Source organism: Apus apus, chromosome 26 (assembly GCF_020740795.1).
Source record: "Apus apus isolate bApuApu2 chromosome 26, bApuApu2.pri.cur, whole genome shotgun sequence".
Lineage (NCBI taxonomy): Eukaryota > Metazoa > Chordata > Aves > Apodiformes > Apodidae > Apus > Apus apus.
Window position 1 is genome coordinate 2053106 of NC_067307.1, and position 18793 is coordinate 2071898.

The 18793-nt window shown below is 50.8% G+C and overlaps 2 protein-coding genes across 2 annotated transcripts; both read left to right on the forward strand.

Moving 5' to 3' along the window:
- The first annotated feature begins 1117 nt into the window (after positions 1-1117).
- On the forward strand, positions 1118-11314 carry CHMP7 (charged multivesicular body protein 7). The gene is made up of 10 exons (XM_051640923.1): positions 1118-1451; positions 2227-2401; positions 4269-4454; positions 5455-5588; positions 5954-6002; positions 6690-6809; positions 7061-7159; positions 7995-8055; positions 8709-8870; positions 9500-11314. Exons 1-10 carry the CDS (start codon positions 1162-1164, stop codon positions 9562-9564), a joined length of 1341 nt encoding a protein of 446 aa, XP_051496883.1. The 5' UTR covers positions 1118-1161; the 3' UTR covers positions 9565-11314.
- Positions 11315-15955: 4641 nt separating this feature from the next.
- On the forward strand, positions 15956-17321 carry LOC127394748 (D(1) dopamine receptor-like). The gene has a single exon (XM_051640922.1). The coding sequence runs from the start codon at positions 15960-15962 to the stop codon at positions 17319-17321; it is 1362 nt and encodes a 453-aa protein (XP_051496882.1). The 5' UTR covers positions 15956-15959.
- Positions 17322-18793: the final 1472 nt, after the last annotated feature.

The window sequence follows — 18793 nt, forward strand, 5'->3', positions numbered from 1 at the left end:
CCAGCAGAGGGGAAACCCCTGCCCCACTGGGCTGGCGGGAGGTGTCCCTGCCCGTGCAGGGGGGTTGGATCTGGATGATCTTTCAGGTCCCTTCCAACCCAAACCAGTCCCTGAGTCTGTAATATCAACACCAAAGGTTCTGTTTTAGCCCTGGAAGAGAAGGACACTGATGACCCTGGCCCAGGTTGCCCAGGGAAGCTGTGGCTGCCCCATCCCTGGCAGTGTTGAAGGGCAGGTTGGATGGGGCTTGGAGCAGCCTGGGCTGGTGGGAGGTGTCCCTGCCCATGCAGGGGGTTGGATCTGGATGATCTTTCAGGTCTCTTCCAACCCAAACCAGCCTGGGATTTGACAATTCTGATTCTTTCAGCCCTGATTTTCTCCCCACTGAGAGGACATTGGGCTCTGCTCCCTGCCCCAGGAAAGCTGGGGAGGGGCTTGGGACAAGGGCAGGGAGGGATGGGATGAGGGGGATGGATGAAAACTGGGAGAGGGAGATGGAGGTTGGAGATGAGGGAATTCTGTGCTGTGAGGGTGGTGAGACCCTGGCCCAGGTTGCCCAGGGAAGCTGTGGCTGCCCCATCCCTGGCAGTGTTGAAGGGCAGGTTGGATGGGGCTTGGAGCAGCCTGGGCTGGTGGGTGGTGTCCCTGCCCGTGCAGGGAGTTGGATCTGGATGATCTTTCAGGTCCCTTCCCACCCAAACCGTTCCAGGACTCGTGTGGGAGCAGAGGAGCAAGAAAAGCCCTCCCCCATTCACCTGAGAGCCCCCGTCCACCTCAGACCTACACAGACACCCCTCCCCACCCACCCCCCCCCCAGGCTCCACATCAAGACCGGCGGCTTTTCCAGACACCTTTCCCAAAGCTTTCCCTCCTCCCGCACACATTCCCCCCTCTTGAGGTGCAGAAAAAGGGGGAGAACAACCCCAAAAATCACAGCAGAACCTTCCTACCCCCCCCCCAACGAGCTTTTCTTTTCCCGCCACGCCTGAGGCGCGGGCGGTGTCGCGCAGTGCGCATGCGCGGGGGCTGTACCACAGCGCTGAGGCGGGGGGGGGGTTGGATCAACCCAATGACCGCAGCGCGGGGGGGTAGGGGGAGGTGGTTGCGCATGCGCAGTGCGCCTGTCTCCCCGTCTGTCAGGGGGTCGGGGGCCTCGCGTCGATGTGCAGCCCCGGGAGGGACCCCCCTGGGCCGGCCCCGGCTGGGGACCTGCCCCCCGAATGGGAGACGGACGACGAGCGGATGGCTTTCCTCTTCTCGGCTTTTAAGCAGAGCCGGGAGGTGAACAGCACCGAGTGGGACAGCAAGATGGCTTTCTGGGCCGGGTTGGTGTTGAGCCGAGGGCGTCGCCGGGGGGTCGTCCGGACTTGCCTGAGGGAGCTGCAGCAGGGCTTCGAGAGGAGAGGCAGCCTCCCGCTAGGGCTCGGTACAGTCCTCCGGGAGCTGCTCAGGTAGGGCTGGGGGTGGGACGGGCCTGGGAACCGAGGGGAGGCCTCAGCGGGGCCTCTGTGAGGGGACAGGGGCGGCAGGCAGGGAGGGGAGGCCTGGGGAGAGCTGGCTGCAGAAGGACAGGGTGTGAGGGAGCTTTGTGCCCTGGATCTCACAGAATCGTGGGAGGGTTTGGGTGGGGAGGGACCTGAAAGAGCATCCAGATCCAACCCCCTGCATGGGCAGGGACACCTCCCACCAGCCCAGGCTGCTCCAAGCCCCATCCAACCTGTCCTTCAACACTGCCAGGGATGGGGCAGCCACAGCTTCCCTGGGCAGCCTGGGCCAGGGTCTCACCACCCTCACAGCAAAGAATTCCCTCCTCATCTCCAACCTCCATCTCCTTCTTCCAGTTTTCATCCATCCCCCTCATCCCATCCCTCCCTGCCCTTGACCCAAGTGTCTCCCCAGCTTTCCTGGGGCAGGGAGCAGAGCCCAACATCCTCTCAGTGGGGAGAAAATCAGGGCTGAAAGAATCAGAATTGTCAAATCCCAGACTGGTTTGGGTTGAAAGGGACCTTAAAGATCTTCAGGTTTCAACCCCCTGCACGGGCAGGGACACCTCCCACCAGCCCAGGCTGCTCCAAGCCCCATCCAACCTGCCCTTCAACACTGCCAGGGATGGGGCAGCCACAGCTTCCCTGGGCAACCTGGGCCAGGGTCTCACCACCCTCACAGGGAAGAAGGTTTATAGGAAGGTTTCAGGACTGACCTGATTCACTTCTGTCTTTTCTCTAGACGTGGGAAGCTGCAGAGGGAGTCAGACTTCATGGCCAGTGTAGACAGCAGCTGGATCTCCTGGGGTGTGGGAGTCTTCATTCTGAAGCCCTTGAAGTGGACTCTCTCCAGTGTGCTGGGTGACAGTAAAATACCTGAGGAAGAAGAAGTTCTGATTTATGTGGAGCTGCTTCAGGTGGGTGTTGTTGAAACTTTCTCAAGGTTTTGCATCTCCAGAAAAATCATGATTTGGTTGATGTGCTAGCAAGGAAGGATCAGGATGGAATAGACTTTCATTTGTACTTCTTAGGTGTTTAAAATTCTATTGAATTATAGAATCATGGAATGGGGAAGGTTGGAAGCGACCTTAAAGATCAACAGGTTCCAACTTCTGTGCCATAGGCAAGGACACCTCCCACCAGCCCAGGTTGCTCCAAGCCCCATCCAACCTGCCCTTCAACACTGCCAGGGATGGGGCAGCCACAGCTTCCCTGAGCAACCTGTTCCAGTGTCTCACCACCCTCATGGTGATGGTAGAGATGGATGGAATAACTTGGAGATAAGAAATAGTTGATACCTACTGATGTTCCTTGAAAATGAGGTCATGACTTTTCACTGACTTCCAAGAAGTGGGAGGGACAGGTTGGCTGGCTTGTCAGGGAAGACAAGTAGGATGCTGTAAATCCCAGGTGTGAGTTCATGGAAGGAGCAGGAGAGAGCCCTGCAGCCCAAGTGCCATCTGCTGAAGGTGAAAACAGGGGACACAGAAGTCTCCTGCTGTCAGTCCAGGCTGTCATTGAGCTGACCTCGTGTTCTTAAAGGCAGTTTTCCCTTTGGAACTTGTGCTTCCAGCTTGATGTGAACAGAGCTGCCCCTGGATCCTGCCAAAGACCCTTTTCTGTGGAACATGGGTAGTGATAGAGCTGTGGGTTCCTCTGGGAATTCATGGAAATCCTTGTTGCTCAGGCTGGCTTGGCTGGGCAGCACTGACAGGGAGCCTGGGTCCCTCTTCTGCTTCTCAGTGGTGTTAAAATTAGCACCAAAATTAGCTGTTGCATGTGATTGGCATCTAAATGACTGGAACTGCCAGAAATCCAAGAGCTCTTTAGATGTCTTCCTTTATTTGCAGTTCCCCTGGTAGCAGGCAGTGCCCTTGCAGTGGGCATGCCCTCCCACATGCATGGGAGAGGAGAGAAACCTTTGGAAAAGGTGTCTGGAAAACCACCAGCCTTGATGTACAATCTGGGGGTGGATGGGAAGAGCTGTTTGTGTAGTCTGAGGTGGACAGGAGCTCTCAGCTGAAATGGGGAGAACTTTTCTTGTCCCTCTGCTCCCACATGAATCTGAGAATCCTGGAATGGTTTGGGTGGGAAGGGACCTGAAAGATCATCCAGATCCAACCTCCCTGCATGGGCAGGGACACCTCCCACCAGCCCAGGCTGCTCCAAGCCCCATCCAACCTGCCCTTCAACACTGCCAGGGATGGGGCAGCCACAGCTTCCCTGGGCAACCTGGGCCAGGGTCTCACCACCCTCACAGCACAGAATTTCTCCCTGGAGCCCCTTCAGGCACTGGAAGGTGCTCTAAGGTCTCCCTGGAGTCTTCTCTCCTCCAGGCTGAACACCCCAACTCTCCCAGCCTGTCCGCACAGCAGAGCTGCTCCAGCCCTCGGATCATTTCTGTGGCCTCCAGATGCTCAGTTCAATCACAATGTGCAGTCACTGCATTTAAACTTGGGGTGGGGAGTGGACTTCAAGATGAGCAGAGAAGGCCACCTTGCTGCCTCTGAGCTTCTGATGTTCTGTAGCTCTTGCCCAGGGAATGTGACTAGTGCAGTTTTGGTTCTCCTGGAAAACTGTACTATTTTTTTCCCCTCCTTTCATGCTGATCTTTTTAAAGCACTGGGACAATTAATTTTGAAAGCATCTCACCCAAAGACATGATCCATCTCACTTCTTTGACCCTTAGTGTGTGGGAGGAAGCAGGTGTGGACTTGGCAGTTGTTGGGAGAGAAGTAAAAGTCCTGTGGAAACTAACTGGCAACCCTTGTTGCTTCCTTTCAGGAGAAAGCAGAGGAAGTTTATCGGCTCTATCAGAACTCTGCACTTTCTTCTCACCCTGTTGTTGCCCTCTCAGAGCTGCGTTCCCTCTGTGCCAATGTTTGTCCAGATGAAAGGACCTTCTACTTGTTGCTGCTCCAGCTGCAGAAGGAAAAGAGGGTCACGATCCTGGAACAGAATGGAGAGAAGGTACAGGGTAAAGGTGACTGCTTTTGGGTGGTTTAATCCCTGTCTTGCATTTCATCTGGCTGGAGGGAATACTTCATTGGCTCAATATGGGTGTTCTTTGATTGGAAAAGCCAATTCCAAGGTTGTAACCTGGTTCTAGATGAGATTAAATCCTCATTTCTTGCATGACAGGTTCTTATTTTTCCCCATCAAATGTTACTTATGTAACTGAACAGCTGGGAAATGGGCAGTTACTGTAGTTGTCTATGCTTGAATGTTCCCAGCTACCCCCCTTAAAATCATTCCATGCCACTGGAATCAGTGCTGCACTTGCTGGGAGAAAGTTTTCCTGCCTGTCAGTACCTGCAGAGATGCAGGTGCTCTTGTCCCTGAGGTGGCAGGTTTCCCTGCATGTTCTGCACCATGCACCTCAGTACTGAGGTACTGGGAAGTGTGACAGGGCCACACACTGCTCAGAGCACCAGGACAGCTTTGAACCTTCAGGGTGTTCTGTTCTCTCTATTTCTGTTTTCACATTGATGGCACTTCATGGAATCATAGACTCATGGGATGGTTTGGGTGGGAATGGACCCTAAAGATCATCCAGATCCAACCCCCTGCATGGGCAGGGACACCTCCCACCAGCCCAGGTTGCTCCAAGCCCCATCCAACATGCCCTTCAACACTGCCAGGGCTGGGGCAGCCACAGCTTCCCTGGGCAACCTGGGTCAGGGTCTCCCCACCCTCACACTCCAGAATTCCCTCCTCATGTCCAACCTCAATCTCCCTCTCCCAGTTTTAATCCATTCCCCCTTGTCCTCTCACCACAAACCCTTGTCAAAAGCACTTGGTCCTCTCTAGTTTAATATTAGCTGATATGGTGACTGCCATATCCTCAACACTCTGCTACAAGCCTTAACCTGGGGGTTTAAAGCATCTTCTCCTCCCATCAGAGTGCAGTTATTTCTAGAGCAGGCACAGATCCTGGAGAAGAGCTCAAGCCTTTGTTCCCTTCCTTTAGATAGTGAAGTTTGCCCGAGGTCTTCATGCCAAAGTCTCCCCAATGAACGATGTGGACATCGGCGTTTATCAGTTGATGCAGAGTGAGCAGCTGCTGTCCCAGAAGGTGGAGTCCCTTTCGCAGGAAGCAGAGAAGTAATTTGGGGAAGGGTGGTGGGAAGAACTTCTTTGTAGTTTAAGACTTTGTATTCCTGTGACTGCTGCTTTCCCAGAACCTTTCCTGTTCTCTAAACATAGTAGCCCTTGTGATAGGGCTGATTTTCCAGACTTTGTTTCCTATCCCCATGAAAACAACATGAGTGACTGGATGTCAGGAGTGTTTGCAAAGATTTGGAAGGTGTTCAAGGGCTAATTCTAAGAACAAGCAATTCTAAGAAGGGTGGTTGTGTCCTGAATGGACACCTCTGGATTACAGTAAAGTAGTGAGGATGGTTCCTGCTTTGTAAAATAAGTCCTGCTTGCCAAGGAACTAACTTCTGGTCCTTGTTGTGTCTGTACAGATGTAAAGAGGATGCCAGGAGTGCTTGTAGAGCTGGGAAAAAGCAATTGGTAAGTGCTGCAAGTTAAATGTCTTGCAGATGAAGTGTAGGTAATGACCTGGGTTAGGCATTGAGTATGGAATCATGGAAAGGTCTGGGTGGGAAGGGACCTGAAAGATCATCTAGATCCAAAAATAGCTGCTTGTGTGAGGTAATGTAGCAACTGTTTAGTAATATAATGACAAAGTCATGGAATGATTTGGGTTGGAGGGACCTTCAAGATCATCCAGATCCAACCCCCTGCATGGGCAGGGACACCTCCCACCAGCCCAGGCTGCTCCAAGCCCCATCCAACCTGCCCTTCAACACTGCCAGGGATGGGGCAGCCACAGCTTCCCTGGGCAACCTGGGCCAGGCTCTCACCACCCTCACAGCCCAGAATTTCTTCCTCGTGTCCGACCTCAGTCTCCCCTCTTTCCATTTAAAAGCATTCCCCCTTGTCCTCTCCCTCCCTGCCCTTGTCCCAAGTCCCTCCCCAGCTTTCCTGAAGGCCTAAAATGAGATGAAGTGCTATTTCTGAGGCCAAAGTTCTCCTTAAGGTGGCAATAAGTCTGTGTCCAGAGGGATGTGCTCAAAGGGAATGGGACCATCTTCCAGCCAGCCCTTGCTGTGCCCTGCTACACAGGGGTTGCTCTTTTTTTTCCCCACTTCCTTTGCCTGCTTTCTGAGCCCAGGTTTTGATTCCCCTTGTCTCCAGGCTCTGAGATGTCTCAAGTCCAAGCGCAGGACGGACCGGCGCATCGCGGAGCTGCATTCCAAGCTGGATGCAGTGCAGGGCATCCTGGACCGGATCTACGCCTCCCAGACTGACCAGATGGTAAGAGGCTTCATTTTTGCCTTCTGCTTCTCTCACTTCACCCTCACCCTTCTCATTCCTGCTTGTCAAGAGTTTCTGTCTGGGGGGATTTTATCCTTCATCCAGGAAACAGCGATTTTTTCGTGGATACTTCTCTGAATAAACCTGCTCGTGGCTCCATTTTCTTCTTGTATGTGATACTTCTCTGAGGATCCTGCTTGAATTGTGTTTATTCTTAGCATTGTGCATCTTACTTTGGTTTTTTTTTCAAGGTATTTAATGCCTATCAGGCTGGTGTGGGAGCCCTGAAACTGTCCATGAAGGATGTTACTGTGGAGAAGGCAGAGAACCTGGTGGATCAGATCCAAGAGGTACTGAAAGAAGAGCACAGCTAAATAAACAAGCAGGTGGTGTGTAGATGTGCACAGCAAGCTCACCCAGCCATCAGTGGTCAGATAACTGGCTGTCTTTGGGTTTACATATGTGCATTTATTGCCAGTAATCACAACTTGTCATTAAATTTCTGCACGTCTGTTCTTTTGGTGGTGCAAGCAGACAACTCCCCTAGAAAGTATTCAGTGAGATGTATTAAAACTCATTCCTTTGGAAGCTGGGATGCAACCATGTACATAAAAACAGTGTATTGCAACTGTCTAACCCATAATCTGAAATTCAGTAAGGGAAGGGAGATGAGTTTATTCTGAATTCATTGAAATGAAGAAACAATTTCTGCACAAGCTGCTGTAAAAAATGGAGGAGGATTATTTTTAAAGCAACTTCAGCTCCTTGTAATTCAATAGTGACTTCAACTAGTGAGCTGAGGGGCTGCCTGTACAATTTCATAGCTGAGATATATTTGTCTGTAGCCTAAGCTGCAAGATAAGCTCCTTACTTCTGTGAAAAAGCTCAAATTGAGGGGATTTTCTTTTTTTTTTTAATATAAAATTCTGTTTCAAGTTTGATCATCAAACATGCTACTTGGTCTTGTAGCAATTTATTAAATAATCTTCCATTTACTGCTCTCACTAGTGAAAAAAAACAGTCATGTTGTTAGTCTCTTTGCACTAACACCTTTCAGTCAACTGTTGGATTTCAATTTTTTTTTGTTTGCTTTTGGTTTTTTTCTCCTTTTGCCCCAGGTGGCTACAGTGAGACATAAGATGACCTTCTCTTCTATATCAAACCCTGTCTTTTTTTTCCCCTCAGCTTTGTGATACTCAAGATGAAGTAGCCCAGACTCTGGCTGGAGTGGGAATCAATGGTCTAGGTATGTTTTGGGGGTTTTCATCCTTTTTTTTGTTGTTGTTGTTCTCTTTTTCCATGCAGGGGGTTGGAACTAGATTATCTTTAAGGTCCCTTCCAACTCACCTATGATGATTCTATGATGATGATCACTTCCCTTCACTCTCCCCACATATGGGGACATATGTCCCCCTCATTTTTTGGGGGGGATAAGCACTTCCTGAAATTCCAAGGCTTTTGCTACCTGTGCCTTGAGAGGGAGTGAGGAGTGACAAGGAGTTCTCTGACCATGGGTTGCAGGGGAACCAGCATTTGTGCATCTCCCAACCCTTGCAGTCTCTGAAGTGCTGGTGGGTTTCAGTTCAGAGTTGTGGAATTGAAATCTATTTTCAGAGTGGCTTCTGCTTTCTTTTTGAAGTGATGATCTTTTTCCTCTGGCCTGTGTGTTGCTGCAGCTTGTTTGTGTCTGCTGAAATGTCTCCTTGCCCTGAGATGCCACCAGGGCTTCTAAAGGAACAGCTTCTCCCTGGGATCAGGGCTGAATCTTCACCTTTAGCAGCAGCACAGGGACTTTCTGACTATAATGATGGATGGAAGTAATAATATCTTTGCTAAACATGGACTTGAGTCTGTCCTACTTAATTCTGCTGAGAACTGACTTTTTTCTTTGGTCAGCAGAGATGGACACTGAGGAACTTGAGAAGGAGCTGGACAGTCTCCTCCAGGACTCAACTAAAGAGCCTGTAGATCTGCCTCCCGTTCCCCAGAAGGTGCTGAACCCACCCATTTCTGATGCTGAGCTTGAAGCTGAGTTGGAAAAGCTCTCTGTTTCTGATGGAGGTATGTCAGCAAGTTGTGTTAGCTAGCCTGGTCTCTTTGCCATGAGATACAGGGCAGGTTGAAGGCTCTAGGAGTGAGTTAGTGCTTGAATTAATTATTTCTAATTGTTGTTTAACAAAGCCAGGCAGTGGTTTGTTTGTGTGTTCTGTTAATAGTGAAAAACCAGACCAGCATTTTCATCCCTGTTGCTGCCAAGTGTGCAGCTTTTTCTCTGTCCTGGAATGCTTACTATGTATATTATCTGTTCTAGTTATGTCTGCTTAAACTAGAACTAGTCTTTAGTGAGTGACCAGAGCTTAAGGACTTGCAGTGCATGCTGAGTTTCCTTAGACCTGTCTTGGGCAGGGGGAAATAGCCTTGAATTTTCATTTCAGGAATCTGTTAGTGAACAGTTAGACAGGATTGTCCATATATGTGGTTTTCTTCCTATTTGGGCAGCTGATACTCCCCAGTTTCAGGGCAGGAAGATGCTCAGCATCCCGTTCCAAACCTGAAGTGTGCATTTCCAAGGGAATTAAGCTGAATATTGAAGCCCTGAGGTGCTCTGAACTTGTTGGTTATGGACGTGGTTGATCTAGTTCCTCTTCCTGATGAAAACTGACCTCTTTCTGTTGCAATTTTCTTTATAGATTTGGCACAAAAGGCTCCCTCTGCTTCCTCTGAACCCAAAACAGCTCTGGGACTGAATCTCTAAAGACCCAACAATATCCTGTTGCTGCAGTTTGAGGAGTTGTCTTAAGGTTCCTTAACTAATGACTGGAACTTCTGGGGAGAGGGGCAACGCTCCCCTGTTCTTCATGGATATCACTTTGCTCAGCAACAGGATCTCCTGCCATGACAATCCACTCTGGAACTGGCCCCAGCTGGTGTTTGTCATCCCTGTGCCAACATCTGCACTGGTCTCAATTTGACTTGGTCACTTGGTGACATCCAATCTTCCCTTCTGGGAATTCAATTCACTGTCCTGCCCAGTGAAGATCAACTCTATCCATAACAGTGCTCGTTTGGTTTTGTTTCTCTCCTCTCTTTGCTGTGGCTGATGTTGAGAACCTGAGTTGCAGCAAGTCTTGGAGTTGCTCAACATTTGGCTGTTTGTGTGGTTGTTTCAAACACTTGGCACATGAATTTTGTCAAGGACAGTCCTTCTCTGCAACAAGCTTAAGCACCTGGTGATAGTTCTACCCCTCCCTGTCTGTATTTTGCACGGTCCTGGACAGCTGGACACTGTAACTGTTCCATTGTAGGAGATGTTGTTGCTCTAGAGGGCAGCAATTCCAAGCACAAGACAAAAATAATTCCTCTTTCTGTAATGACACTAAGGCCTTAAAAGGGAGACCTGCAAAAGATCTTGAAATGAAGGAGTTTCTGCTGCTGCCTGTTGTGATGGAGGCTTGCAGTCATCATCATCTAAGAAGTTTCTGCTTGCTCTTACTTGAAATTGGAGCTGCTTGCTCTTTTTTTGTATCTTCCCTGTTTGCAAAACCTCTTGGAAGCTGCAGGATGAGCAGCTTTGAGGTCTCATGCAGAGGGATTTGGGGTGGAAGGAGAAAGGGGTGCCTCATTTTCCCTCTCGGAGGATGGTTTCCTACAACAGCCTTGCCTTTGCCTTCAGTCTTAATCTTTCCACAAGTTACCAGAAAGCCCCAAAACAAAACCCCTGGGAATGTTTCTAAATGCCAAACCACCCAAGCACAGCAACTGAGGATGGTTTTTAGAGCCATCCTTATACCCTGGGAAGTGAAATCCTCATCTTTTGCAGGTCCCTTTTTTACTCCACGCATGCACATGGAAGAGCAGGAAGTCTGATGCCTACCAGGACTAAATAAATTTCAGGAAGGGATAATGTCCTGTTAACTGGGTTTTCTGGGCACAGAACGTGTGCCTGGCAGGGGAGTGACTGAGGAGGGGTTGATTTATGACCAGTCCTCCTCTCCCTGACTGGGAATGTGTTCCTCTAACCATCCATTTCCACTCTGCCTCCTATCCCAAGCTCCACTGCTTGAGCCATGAGGATGCAGCTTGGGTGAGTGGTAAATTAAGGCTGGAATTCTCATGTCCTGTTAATTCCTGATGTCCCAGCTTTAGCCCCAGAGGACAGGGGAAGAAATGAAGAGGTGTCACCAGGGTGCTGCGTTGGCTCTGGCTTCTTTGTCACTTTGTCTGAGGGTGCAGGCTCCTGCCAGAGAAGGTGTGCTGTGCCAGCTCACAGTTTATCCAGGCTGCACATGGAATTAATTATGTGAAATGACTTGAAGCTCTGTATTGCTTTCCTCTGGAAGTAAATGGGAGAAAAAACACTGTTTTCTGCCTACGTGTAATAAAGGGGAGGGGAGGAAGCAGAGTCCTTTGTAGTGCCTCCTTTTCTCTGTGCCACAGATCACTGCCATATTCCTGCTGTTCCAGCTGTGCTTCTGCATCTATAAAGCTTCTCTGCTGAAAGAAAACAGGCAGATTCCTGGGCTTCTTTGTCAAAAAAACCAAAGTGAGAAACTTCTGTACCAGACTCAGACCTCACAGAGTCTTTGTTTAAAAAAAACCACTCCAGCAGTCACTGTGTTTTAACTTCAAAATGTCTGGTTTTAACCAAGCAGCCTGTGCTGGGTTTTGGGTTGTACAACCTTCATCTGGATCCTTTTGGAAAGGTTTCCTGCTTTATCTTGGCTTCAGCTTCAGTCTTATCTCTCCACATCTTTGTGCATCCCACAAAGGTGCAGTTTCAAGGCTCAGATATGACACAGTCGTGTGGCCATGCAGGAAACTGGCATGCCACCAAGTCTCCCAGTTGACCCCTTTGTTTTTTACTGGAGAGAACGTCAGCCTTATTCTGGGATAGTTCTCCTCCAGCCCCTTGTGCTTGTAATGAAGTAGTGCAGCCCTGAGGGCTGGTATTGTTTTTTCCTTCCTAAAGACAATGAATGTAGACAGAGGAACATGGTGTATAAACTACTCACATGACTCTTACTTCCTTCTGATATTTAGATGCCTGAATTAAGCTTGTTTGGAGACTGTTTCCCTTGGCAAGAGGTTTGATCTGAGCTGATACCCAGAAAGCTACTGTGGTGTTTTACAGGGACAGGCAGGGAGGAGGAAGTTTTTTATTCCTGTGCTGTCTACAACTCAGCTCTGGGAAGGTGCAGGACTTGCCCACAGCCAGTAGGGTCTTTTGTCAAAGGATCTGATTGCCCCTGGTTTCCCCTCAGCTGTCTTTCCCCCCCCTATAATCTTCTCTGGAAGTGCAAAGTAATTTTGAGGGTGGTGAGACCCTGGCCCAGGTTGCCCAGGAAAGCTGTGGCTGCCCCATCCCTGGCAGTGTTGAAGGGCAGGTTGGATGGGGCTTGGAGCAGCCTGGGCTGGTGGGAGGTGTCCCTGCCCATGCAGGGGGTTGGATCTGGATGATCTTGAAGGTCTCTTCTAATTCAAAGCATTCCATGATTCTCTAGAAATAAACACTCCTGTAATTCTGTAAAGCATCAGACTGAGGCAGCCAGTCTGGAAGAGGCTTTGAAGAGTTAAACCCAAGCAGCTTCTGCTTTATTTGAAGTAGCTTGTAATTTTCTTCCTTTGATGCAAAGTGGGGAATGCAATCAAGATGGCTGAATAGAGAATTTTAAGTATATTTTGGTGAGCCAGCAGGGAAGGGAAATAGAGGGCAGCTTCTTGCTGGGTGAGGAAATTAAATATAAAAACCTAGAGCTCAATTGCCACCAAACTGGAATCTTATCATCTTTGAGTGCTGTTTACAAGTTTCCCACAAGTACTTAACTTGATTCGCAGGAAAAAATTAGCTGCTTGTGTGAGGAAATGTAGCAACTGTTTAGTAATATAATGACAAAGTCATGGAATGATTTGGGTTGGAAGGGACCTGAAAGATCATCCAGATCCAACCTCCCTGCATGGGCAGGGACACCTCCCACCAGCCCAGGCTGCTCCAAGCCCCATCCAACCTGCCCTTCAACACTGCCAGGGATGGGGCAGCCACAGCTTCCCTGGGCAATCTGGGCCAGGCTCTCACCACCCTCACAGCCCAGAATTCCCTCCTCATCTCCAACCTCCATCTCCCTCTCCCAGTTTTCATCCATCCCCCTCATCCCATCCCTCCCTGCCCTTGTCCCAAGCCCCTCCCCAGCTTTCCTGGAGCCCCTTCAGGCACTGGAAGCTGCTCTCAGGTCTCCCTGGAGCCTTCTCTTCTCCAGGCTGAACACCCCAACTCTCCCAGCCTGTCTCCAGAGCAGAGCTGCTCCAGCCCTCGGATCATCTCTGTGACCCTCTAGTTGGGAATGCTGGATGCTCCAGAAGGGGTTTCTCAGTAGAGAAGATGGCATCTAGCAGGCAGGAAGAGTTAATCTGTGAACATAATAACTGCCTGTTTTGTTCCAGTATGTTCTTTGCCTGTGGCAGCAGTTAAAGGTCCTTTCTCTATTAGGGGCTTTAGGGATGCACATAAACTGGGTAATGCATTGGATCCCTTTCCATCCCATTTTCTCCTGCAAACCCAGCTTTCAGTGGCTGCTTCTGAACAAGCAGTGTGCATGGTGAGATCCTTTCTTGGATGCTTTTAAGCTCCTCAGGAGGAGGAAGGCTTCCTTGGACCTCAAGGAATGAGTTCCTCCTGGAATGCTTTTGGCTTAGCATGTGTGACCTGAGTGTGCCATGAGCTCCCACTCCCAGCTCTGCCATCACTTAATGCTGGGTGACAAATGATCTCCCATCAGAGTGAGAACATCTTGCTGGTATCTTCAAATGTCAGCCTGGAGAAAAATCTCTGTGCTCAGTCTAGGGAATATGAGAAAATAAAATGCCCTTTGGGGCACAGAGGACAGGGCAGTGCCCATGGCAGTGCCAGGGTCCTGGGCAGGCAGTTGGATCCTCCTTTTCCTCAGATGGAATGATGGTGAGGAGCAAGGGAGGGCTGGTGAGAGCTGGCCTGACACCGACCCGAGCGAGCTGCTGAGCCCGGGCTGGCTGCTGGTGCCATCTAGCTGTTCCTCCTGGCACAGGCGCTTGGCAGGAGGCGGCTGCAGACGGCGGAACTAATGAGGCTTAATTAAGCAAAGCCCGCGGAAGAAAACACTGTGACATGCTGGCAACAAGTTGCTTTGACCCGTCACAAAGCTGTTGACTTTAGGAACAAGCTTCTCGGCGCTGCGTCTTCAGGAGAGTAATTGTGCTCTTGTTTGAAAGTTGTTCTGGGGCAGTTCTTGCTTCTTTTGGGCTTAAAGCCTGGGTCAGAGGGTCAGGTTAATTAAACCTCATCTGAGCTGAGTTTGGACAGACTGTCTGGGTGTGACAGGCAGAGATCATCGAGATACACCACAGCAACTGTCAGTGCAATGAGTGGACAAACACTGAACTGCCTGGTTGCTTTTTCAGTTTGGTTTGGAAAGTTTTTGCTGCTCTTTCCCACCTTTGTTACCCCAGCCAGGCTTTCCTCAGGAGCAGGTCTCAAGGAAACTTGTGTCCTGAAGGATTTGTCCAGCATGTCTTTGATCAGAGGAGCCTGTTCCTTACAGAGGGGCTTTGGTTATGAAGGGATGGGTGGGAGCTTCTTGCTTCCAAGGCTGAATTGTGCCAGGTCAGACCTGGTTCCTCAAACTGTGGTGTAAGAGGGGAGGGTCCTGCAGAGCTGTTTGCTTGTCAGTCTGGAGTGAGAGCAGAAAGGAGAAATTTTAGAGGGGGATCTCAGCTTGCTCCTCCAGCCCTGCAGTACCTGTGATTGCTGCCTTCCCATCCCAGGCTATGTGCCCACCTTTGGCAGGACAGGAGGAGGTGACAGGCTGGAGCTGTCATCTCTGCTCAGCCCTGGTGTGGAAAGAGCTGTTCCTGTGCTTCTGGAGGAATGGTGGTGGTGGGGGAGACCTCTTGGGGTGACCCCTGTTTGCTGGGAAAGACATCCTCATTCTTCTGGTTAATATTTTCAGCTCTCAGTTGATAGATCATGTGGAAGTACTTAGGAATTCCATGTAAAAGGAAGAATGATGAACTTGAAAGACAAACTATCTTATTCTACTTGACTGAAAATACTCCTGTTCATTCAGGATTAAACAAAAAAAATTATCCAAGTGATGTTCAACACCCTCTTTGGTCCCACATGTAACTTCTGCTGAAAGAAACACTGAGAACTCTGCTTTGTCTGATACTTCCAGAATGAAAAGCCTTCCAGATTGGTACAAGGGTGGGTTTGTAGGTTGTAGTGTTTGTTGTTGGCTTGGTTTATTTTTTTCCTTCCCTGTGGACTTGAAGGAATTTTGTAGTGGAAAATAAATGCCAGTTTTGCAGCTGGGAACAGAGGGGAGCAACTGGTGTGGGGTCAGACGTGTGAGCTGGGACCCAGTGTCTGCTCAGCAAATTTAGGAGGATGAAGCACAGGAAATTTCCATCCTGCTTTGCACTGAAGACCCTCAAATCCCACTTGAACATTATTTCCATCCCCCCGCCCCCTCAGTCCTACCACCTAATTCCCAAGCAACTTCCCCTGCCAGCTGCAGGCTCCACATCCTTGTTGGTTTGCAGAGGGACTCACCTGGTGTGCAGGCAGTGAAAGATCTCACTCCAGTGAGATCCAGAGGGAAGAGCAGCCAGCAGAGCAGCCTGGTTGTGAGCACAGAAGGTCCATCTGCAAGAACAGAGAGCTCTGATTCCCTCTGGCATTTGCCAGCAAGTCCCAGCCTGGCCAGAATGGAATGACTGGGATTCTGGAGCAGGTAACGGATCAACAACAGATGAAAAGCTCCTGAGAGAGGAGGAGGAGGAAGGTTTGCAACACAGCCCTCCCAGCTCACTCCAGTGCTGGAGGTGAGTGCTGGCTCCCCGTGAGCAGCAGGCTGCAAGGAAAGGGAAGTGGGGTGGGAGGAAAGGGGTGTGTGGGGGGGGAAGAAACAAGCACCAGGTTGTCAGCAGGAGAGCTGGAAACGAGTGAGAGCTTCCAGCACTTCTGCTGGTGCTGGGTGATCTGGCCGGGTGTGAGAGCTGGAAGGATTGTAGGTGGTTCTTCTGAGATGCCAGCAGAGCTGTAAAGAGAGGGTTTGGAGGCTGCTGAGGAGCTGGACAGTTGTGGAGCCTCCCAAGGGACTGGAATAAAGGGAGGACCCCATGGATGGTTTCTACTCCTCCGAGGAAGATGTGCAGGATGTGATGGATGACAGCAGCAGGAGGAAGAGCTGGGCAGAGGAAGGCCACTCCAAGCTGTCCCTCCGTGTGCTGACAGCTGCCTTCCTCTTTCTCCTCATCCTCTCCACACTTCTGGGCAACACCCTGGTGTGCGTGGCCGTGGTCAAGTTCAGACACTTGCGCTCAAAGGTCACCAATTTCTTTGTCATCTCCTTGGCAGTCTCTGACCTCCTGGTGGCTGTTCTGGTGATGCCCTGGAAGGCTGCCACCCAGGTGCTGGGATCCTGGCCCTTTGGAGCTTTTTGTGATGTTTGGGTGGCTTTTGATATCACCTGCTCCACAGCCTCCATCCTCAACTTGTGCATCATCAGCGTGGACCGTTACTGGGCCATCTCCAACCCCTTCTGCTACCAGAGGAACATGACCCAGCACGTGGCTCTCACCATGATCGGGGTGACTTGGCTACTGTCCCTCTTGATTTCCTTCATCCCCGTGCAGCTGGAGTGGCACAAGGATGGTGGGCTCCAGAGCCACCAGGAACCAGGGTTTAATGCCACCAGGGAAGCAGAGAACTGCGATTCCAGCCTCAACAGGACTTATGCCATCTCATCTTCTCTCATCAGCTTCTACATCCCTGTTGCCATCATGGTTGGGATGTACACCCGGATATTCCACATCGCCCGGCGGCAGATCCGCAGGATCTCCTCCCAGGAGAGGGCAGTGGAACGTGCCCCAAACTGCCCCAGCATCAACTGCCCTCACGAGGCCTCCCTGAAGAACTCTTTCAAGAAGGAGACCAAGGTCCTCAAGACTCTCTCCATCATCATGGGGGTCTTTGTCTTCTGCTGGCTGCCCTTCTTTGTGCTCAACTGCATGGTGCCCTTCTGTGATCTTGACCTCCACCAGCCAGGAGAGCTCCCTTGTGTCAGCAAGACTGTCTTCAACATCTTTGTCTGGTTTGGGTGGGCCAACTCTTCCCTCAACCCTATCATCTATGCCTTCAATGCAGATTTCAGGAGAGCTTTTGCAATCCTCTTGGGCTGTGGCTGCCTCTGCCCCAGCAATGCAGTGGAGACAGTGAACATCAGCAATGAGCTGGTCTCCTACCACCACGACACCACCTATCAGAAGGAGGTGGTGACCCTCAGCTATCCCCAGCTTCTTCCCCACGCTGCTCTGCAGATGGAAAACAACAAGGAGTCCTTGGACAAGGTTTCTCAGGTCTCCCAGCCCTCTCACAACACCTGCCCTCTGGATGCCTTGCCTGTGGTGATGCACGAGGAGTGTGAAACCACTCTCTCACTGGAGAAGATCACACCTCTCCCCAGCAATGTGTTCCATTGAGATGGGGTTGGGAAGAGGGTGGTGGGATGGTCTCAAGGGGAGATGGGAAGCAGCACAGGAGAGACATGGACTTGTTTAATAGGGTCCAGAGGAGCCCTGGAGATGATCAATGGGCTGGAGCAGCTCTGCTCTGGAGCCAGGCTGGGAGAGTTGGGGTGTTCAGCCTGGAGAAGAGAAGGCTCCAGGGAGACCTTAGAGCAGCTTCCAGTGCCTGAAGGGGCTCCAGGAAAGCTGGGGAGGGACTTGGGACAAGGGGAAATGGATTCAAACTGGAAGAGGGAGATGAGGGTTGGAGATGAGGAGGGAATTCTTGGCTGTGAGGGTGGTGAGAGCCTGGCCCAGGTTGCCCAGGGAAGCTGTGGCTGCCCCATCCCTGGCAGTGTTGAAGGGCAGGTTGGATGGGGCTTGGAGCAGCCTGGGCTGGTGGGAGGTGTCCCTGCCCATGCAGGGGTTGAATCTAGATGATCTTTAAGATCCCTTCCCACCCAAACCATTCTATGAATGGCAGCCTTTAGCTTGGGAAACCATCTTCCTGGTGGGCTGTGCAGGAAGGAGGTGATGGCCTTGCTGGGTTAACCCTCTCAGGTTCATCTCTGACTGTTGCTGAGGTGAATGATCCTGCAAGTCTGGATGGTGCAGCCACCTTTCCTGGAGCTCCAAGGCTGTGCTTGGTAGCAGCCTGTCTGGAGCTCGGTGCAGGGAAGGATTTAGCATGGTAAAGGTCCCCTCTGGCCCTGGAGCAAGAGCCAACCTCCCTAAGCTGGGCCATGTGGAGCCGAGGGCAGTCTGGGATGAAGAAGACACTGGTTTAGCCCCAGGACATGGGGTAGTTTGCTGGCAATGAGGGTGTGTGAGCCCTTCAGGAGAAATTCTGCTGTTAAAGCAAGAAGAATGTTGCTGTTTGGGTTTCTGTGCCTCCACCAGGTCCCCAGAGGTCAGGTTCCCCCTTCCTTTTTCTAAACTGCTGCTTCCCCCTTTTTGCTTTGTTCTCCCTCCAAGTTCCCTTTCCCCCCCCTCATTTCAATGTCAATGGCTAATGAAGACACAGCCCTTGCTCACCTCTGCTCCTTAATTAGCTTCTGCTGAGCCATGATTGTATCTGCTGAGCTGGGGGCAGAGGCAGGAGGTGACACCAGTGACTCCAGGAGGTGTTTTGATCCCTGCCTGGTTAAGCCCAGCAGCAGCCAAGCTGCCCATCCACCTCCTCTCCAATCCCAGACACCTTCAGCCCCCTGGCACAGCAGAAAACCTTCTCCCCCATCCCTGGCAAACCCCAACAAAGAGACAAAAAAAAAAAAATCAGCAAGAGCTAATTACAGAGTAATGGTAATTGTTCAGTAGTGCTGGGGGTTGAGCAGAGCTCATCCTGGCTCCAAGGTGGATGCTTGGAAAGCTCTGGGGAAGCACTGGTAGGACTCAGCTCCCTTCATAACCACCTCCTGGTGTGGCAGCCAGAACTGGGACAGTTTGGG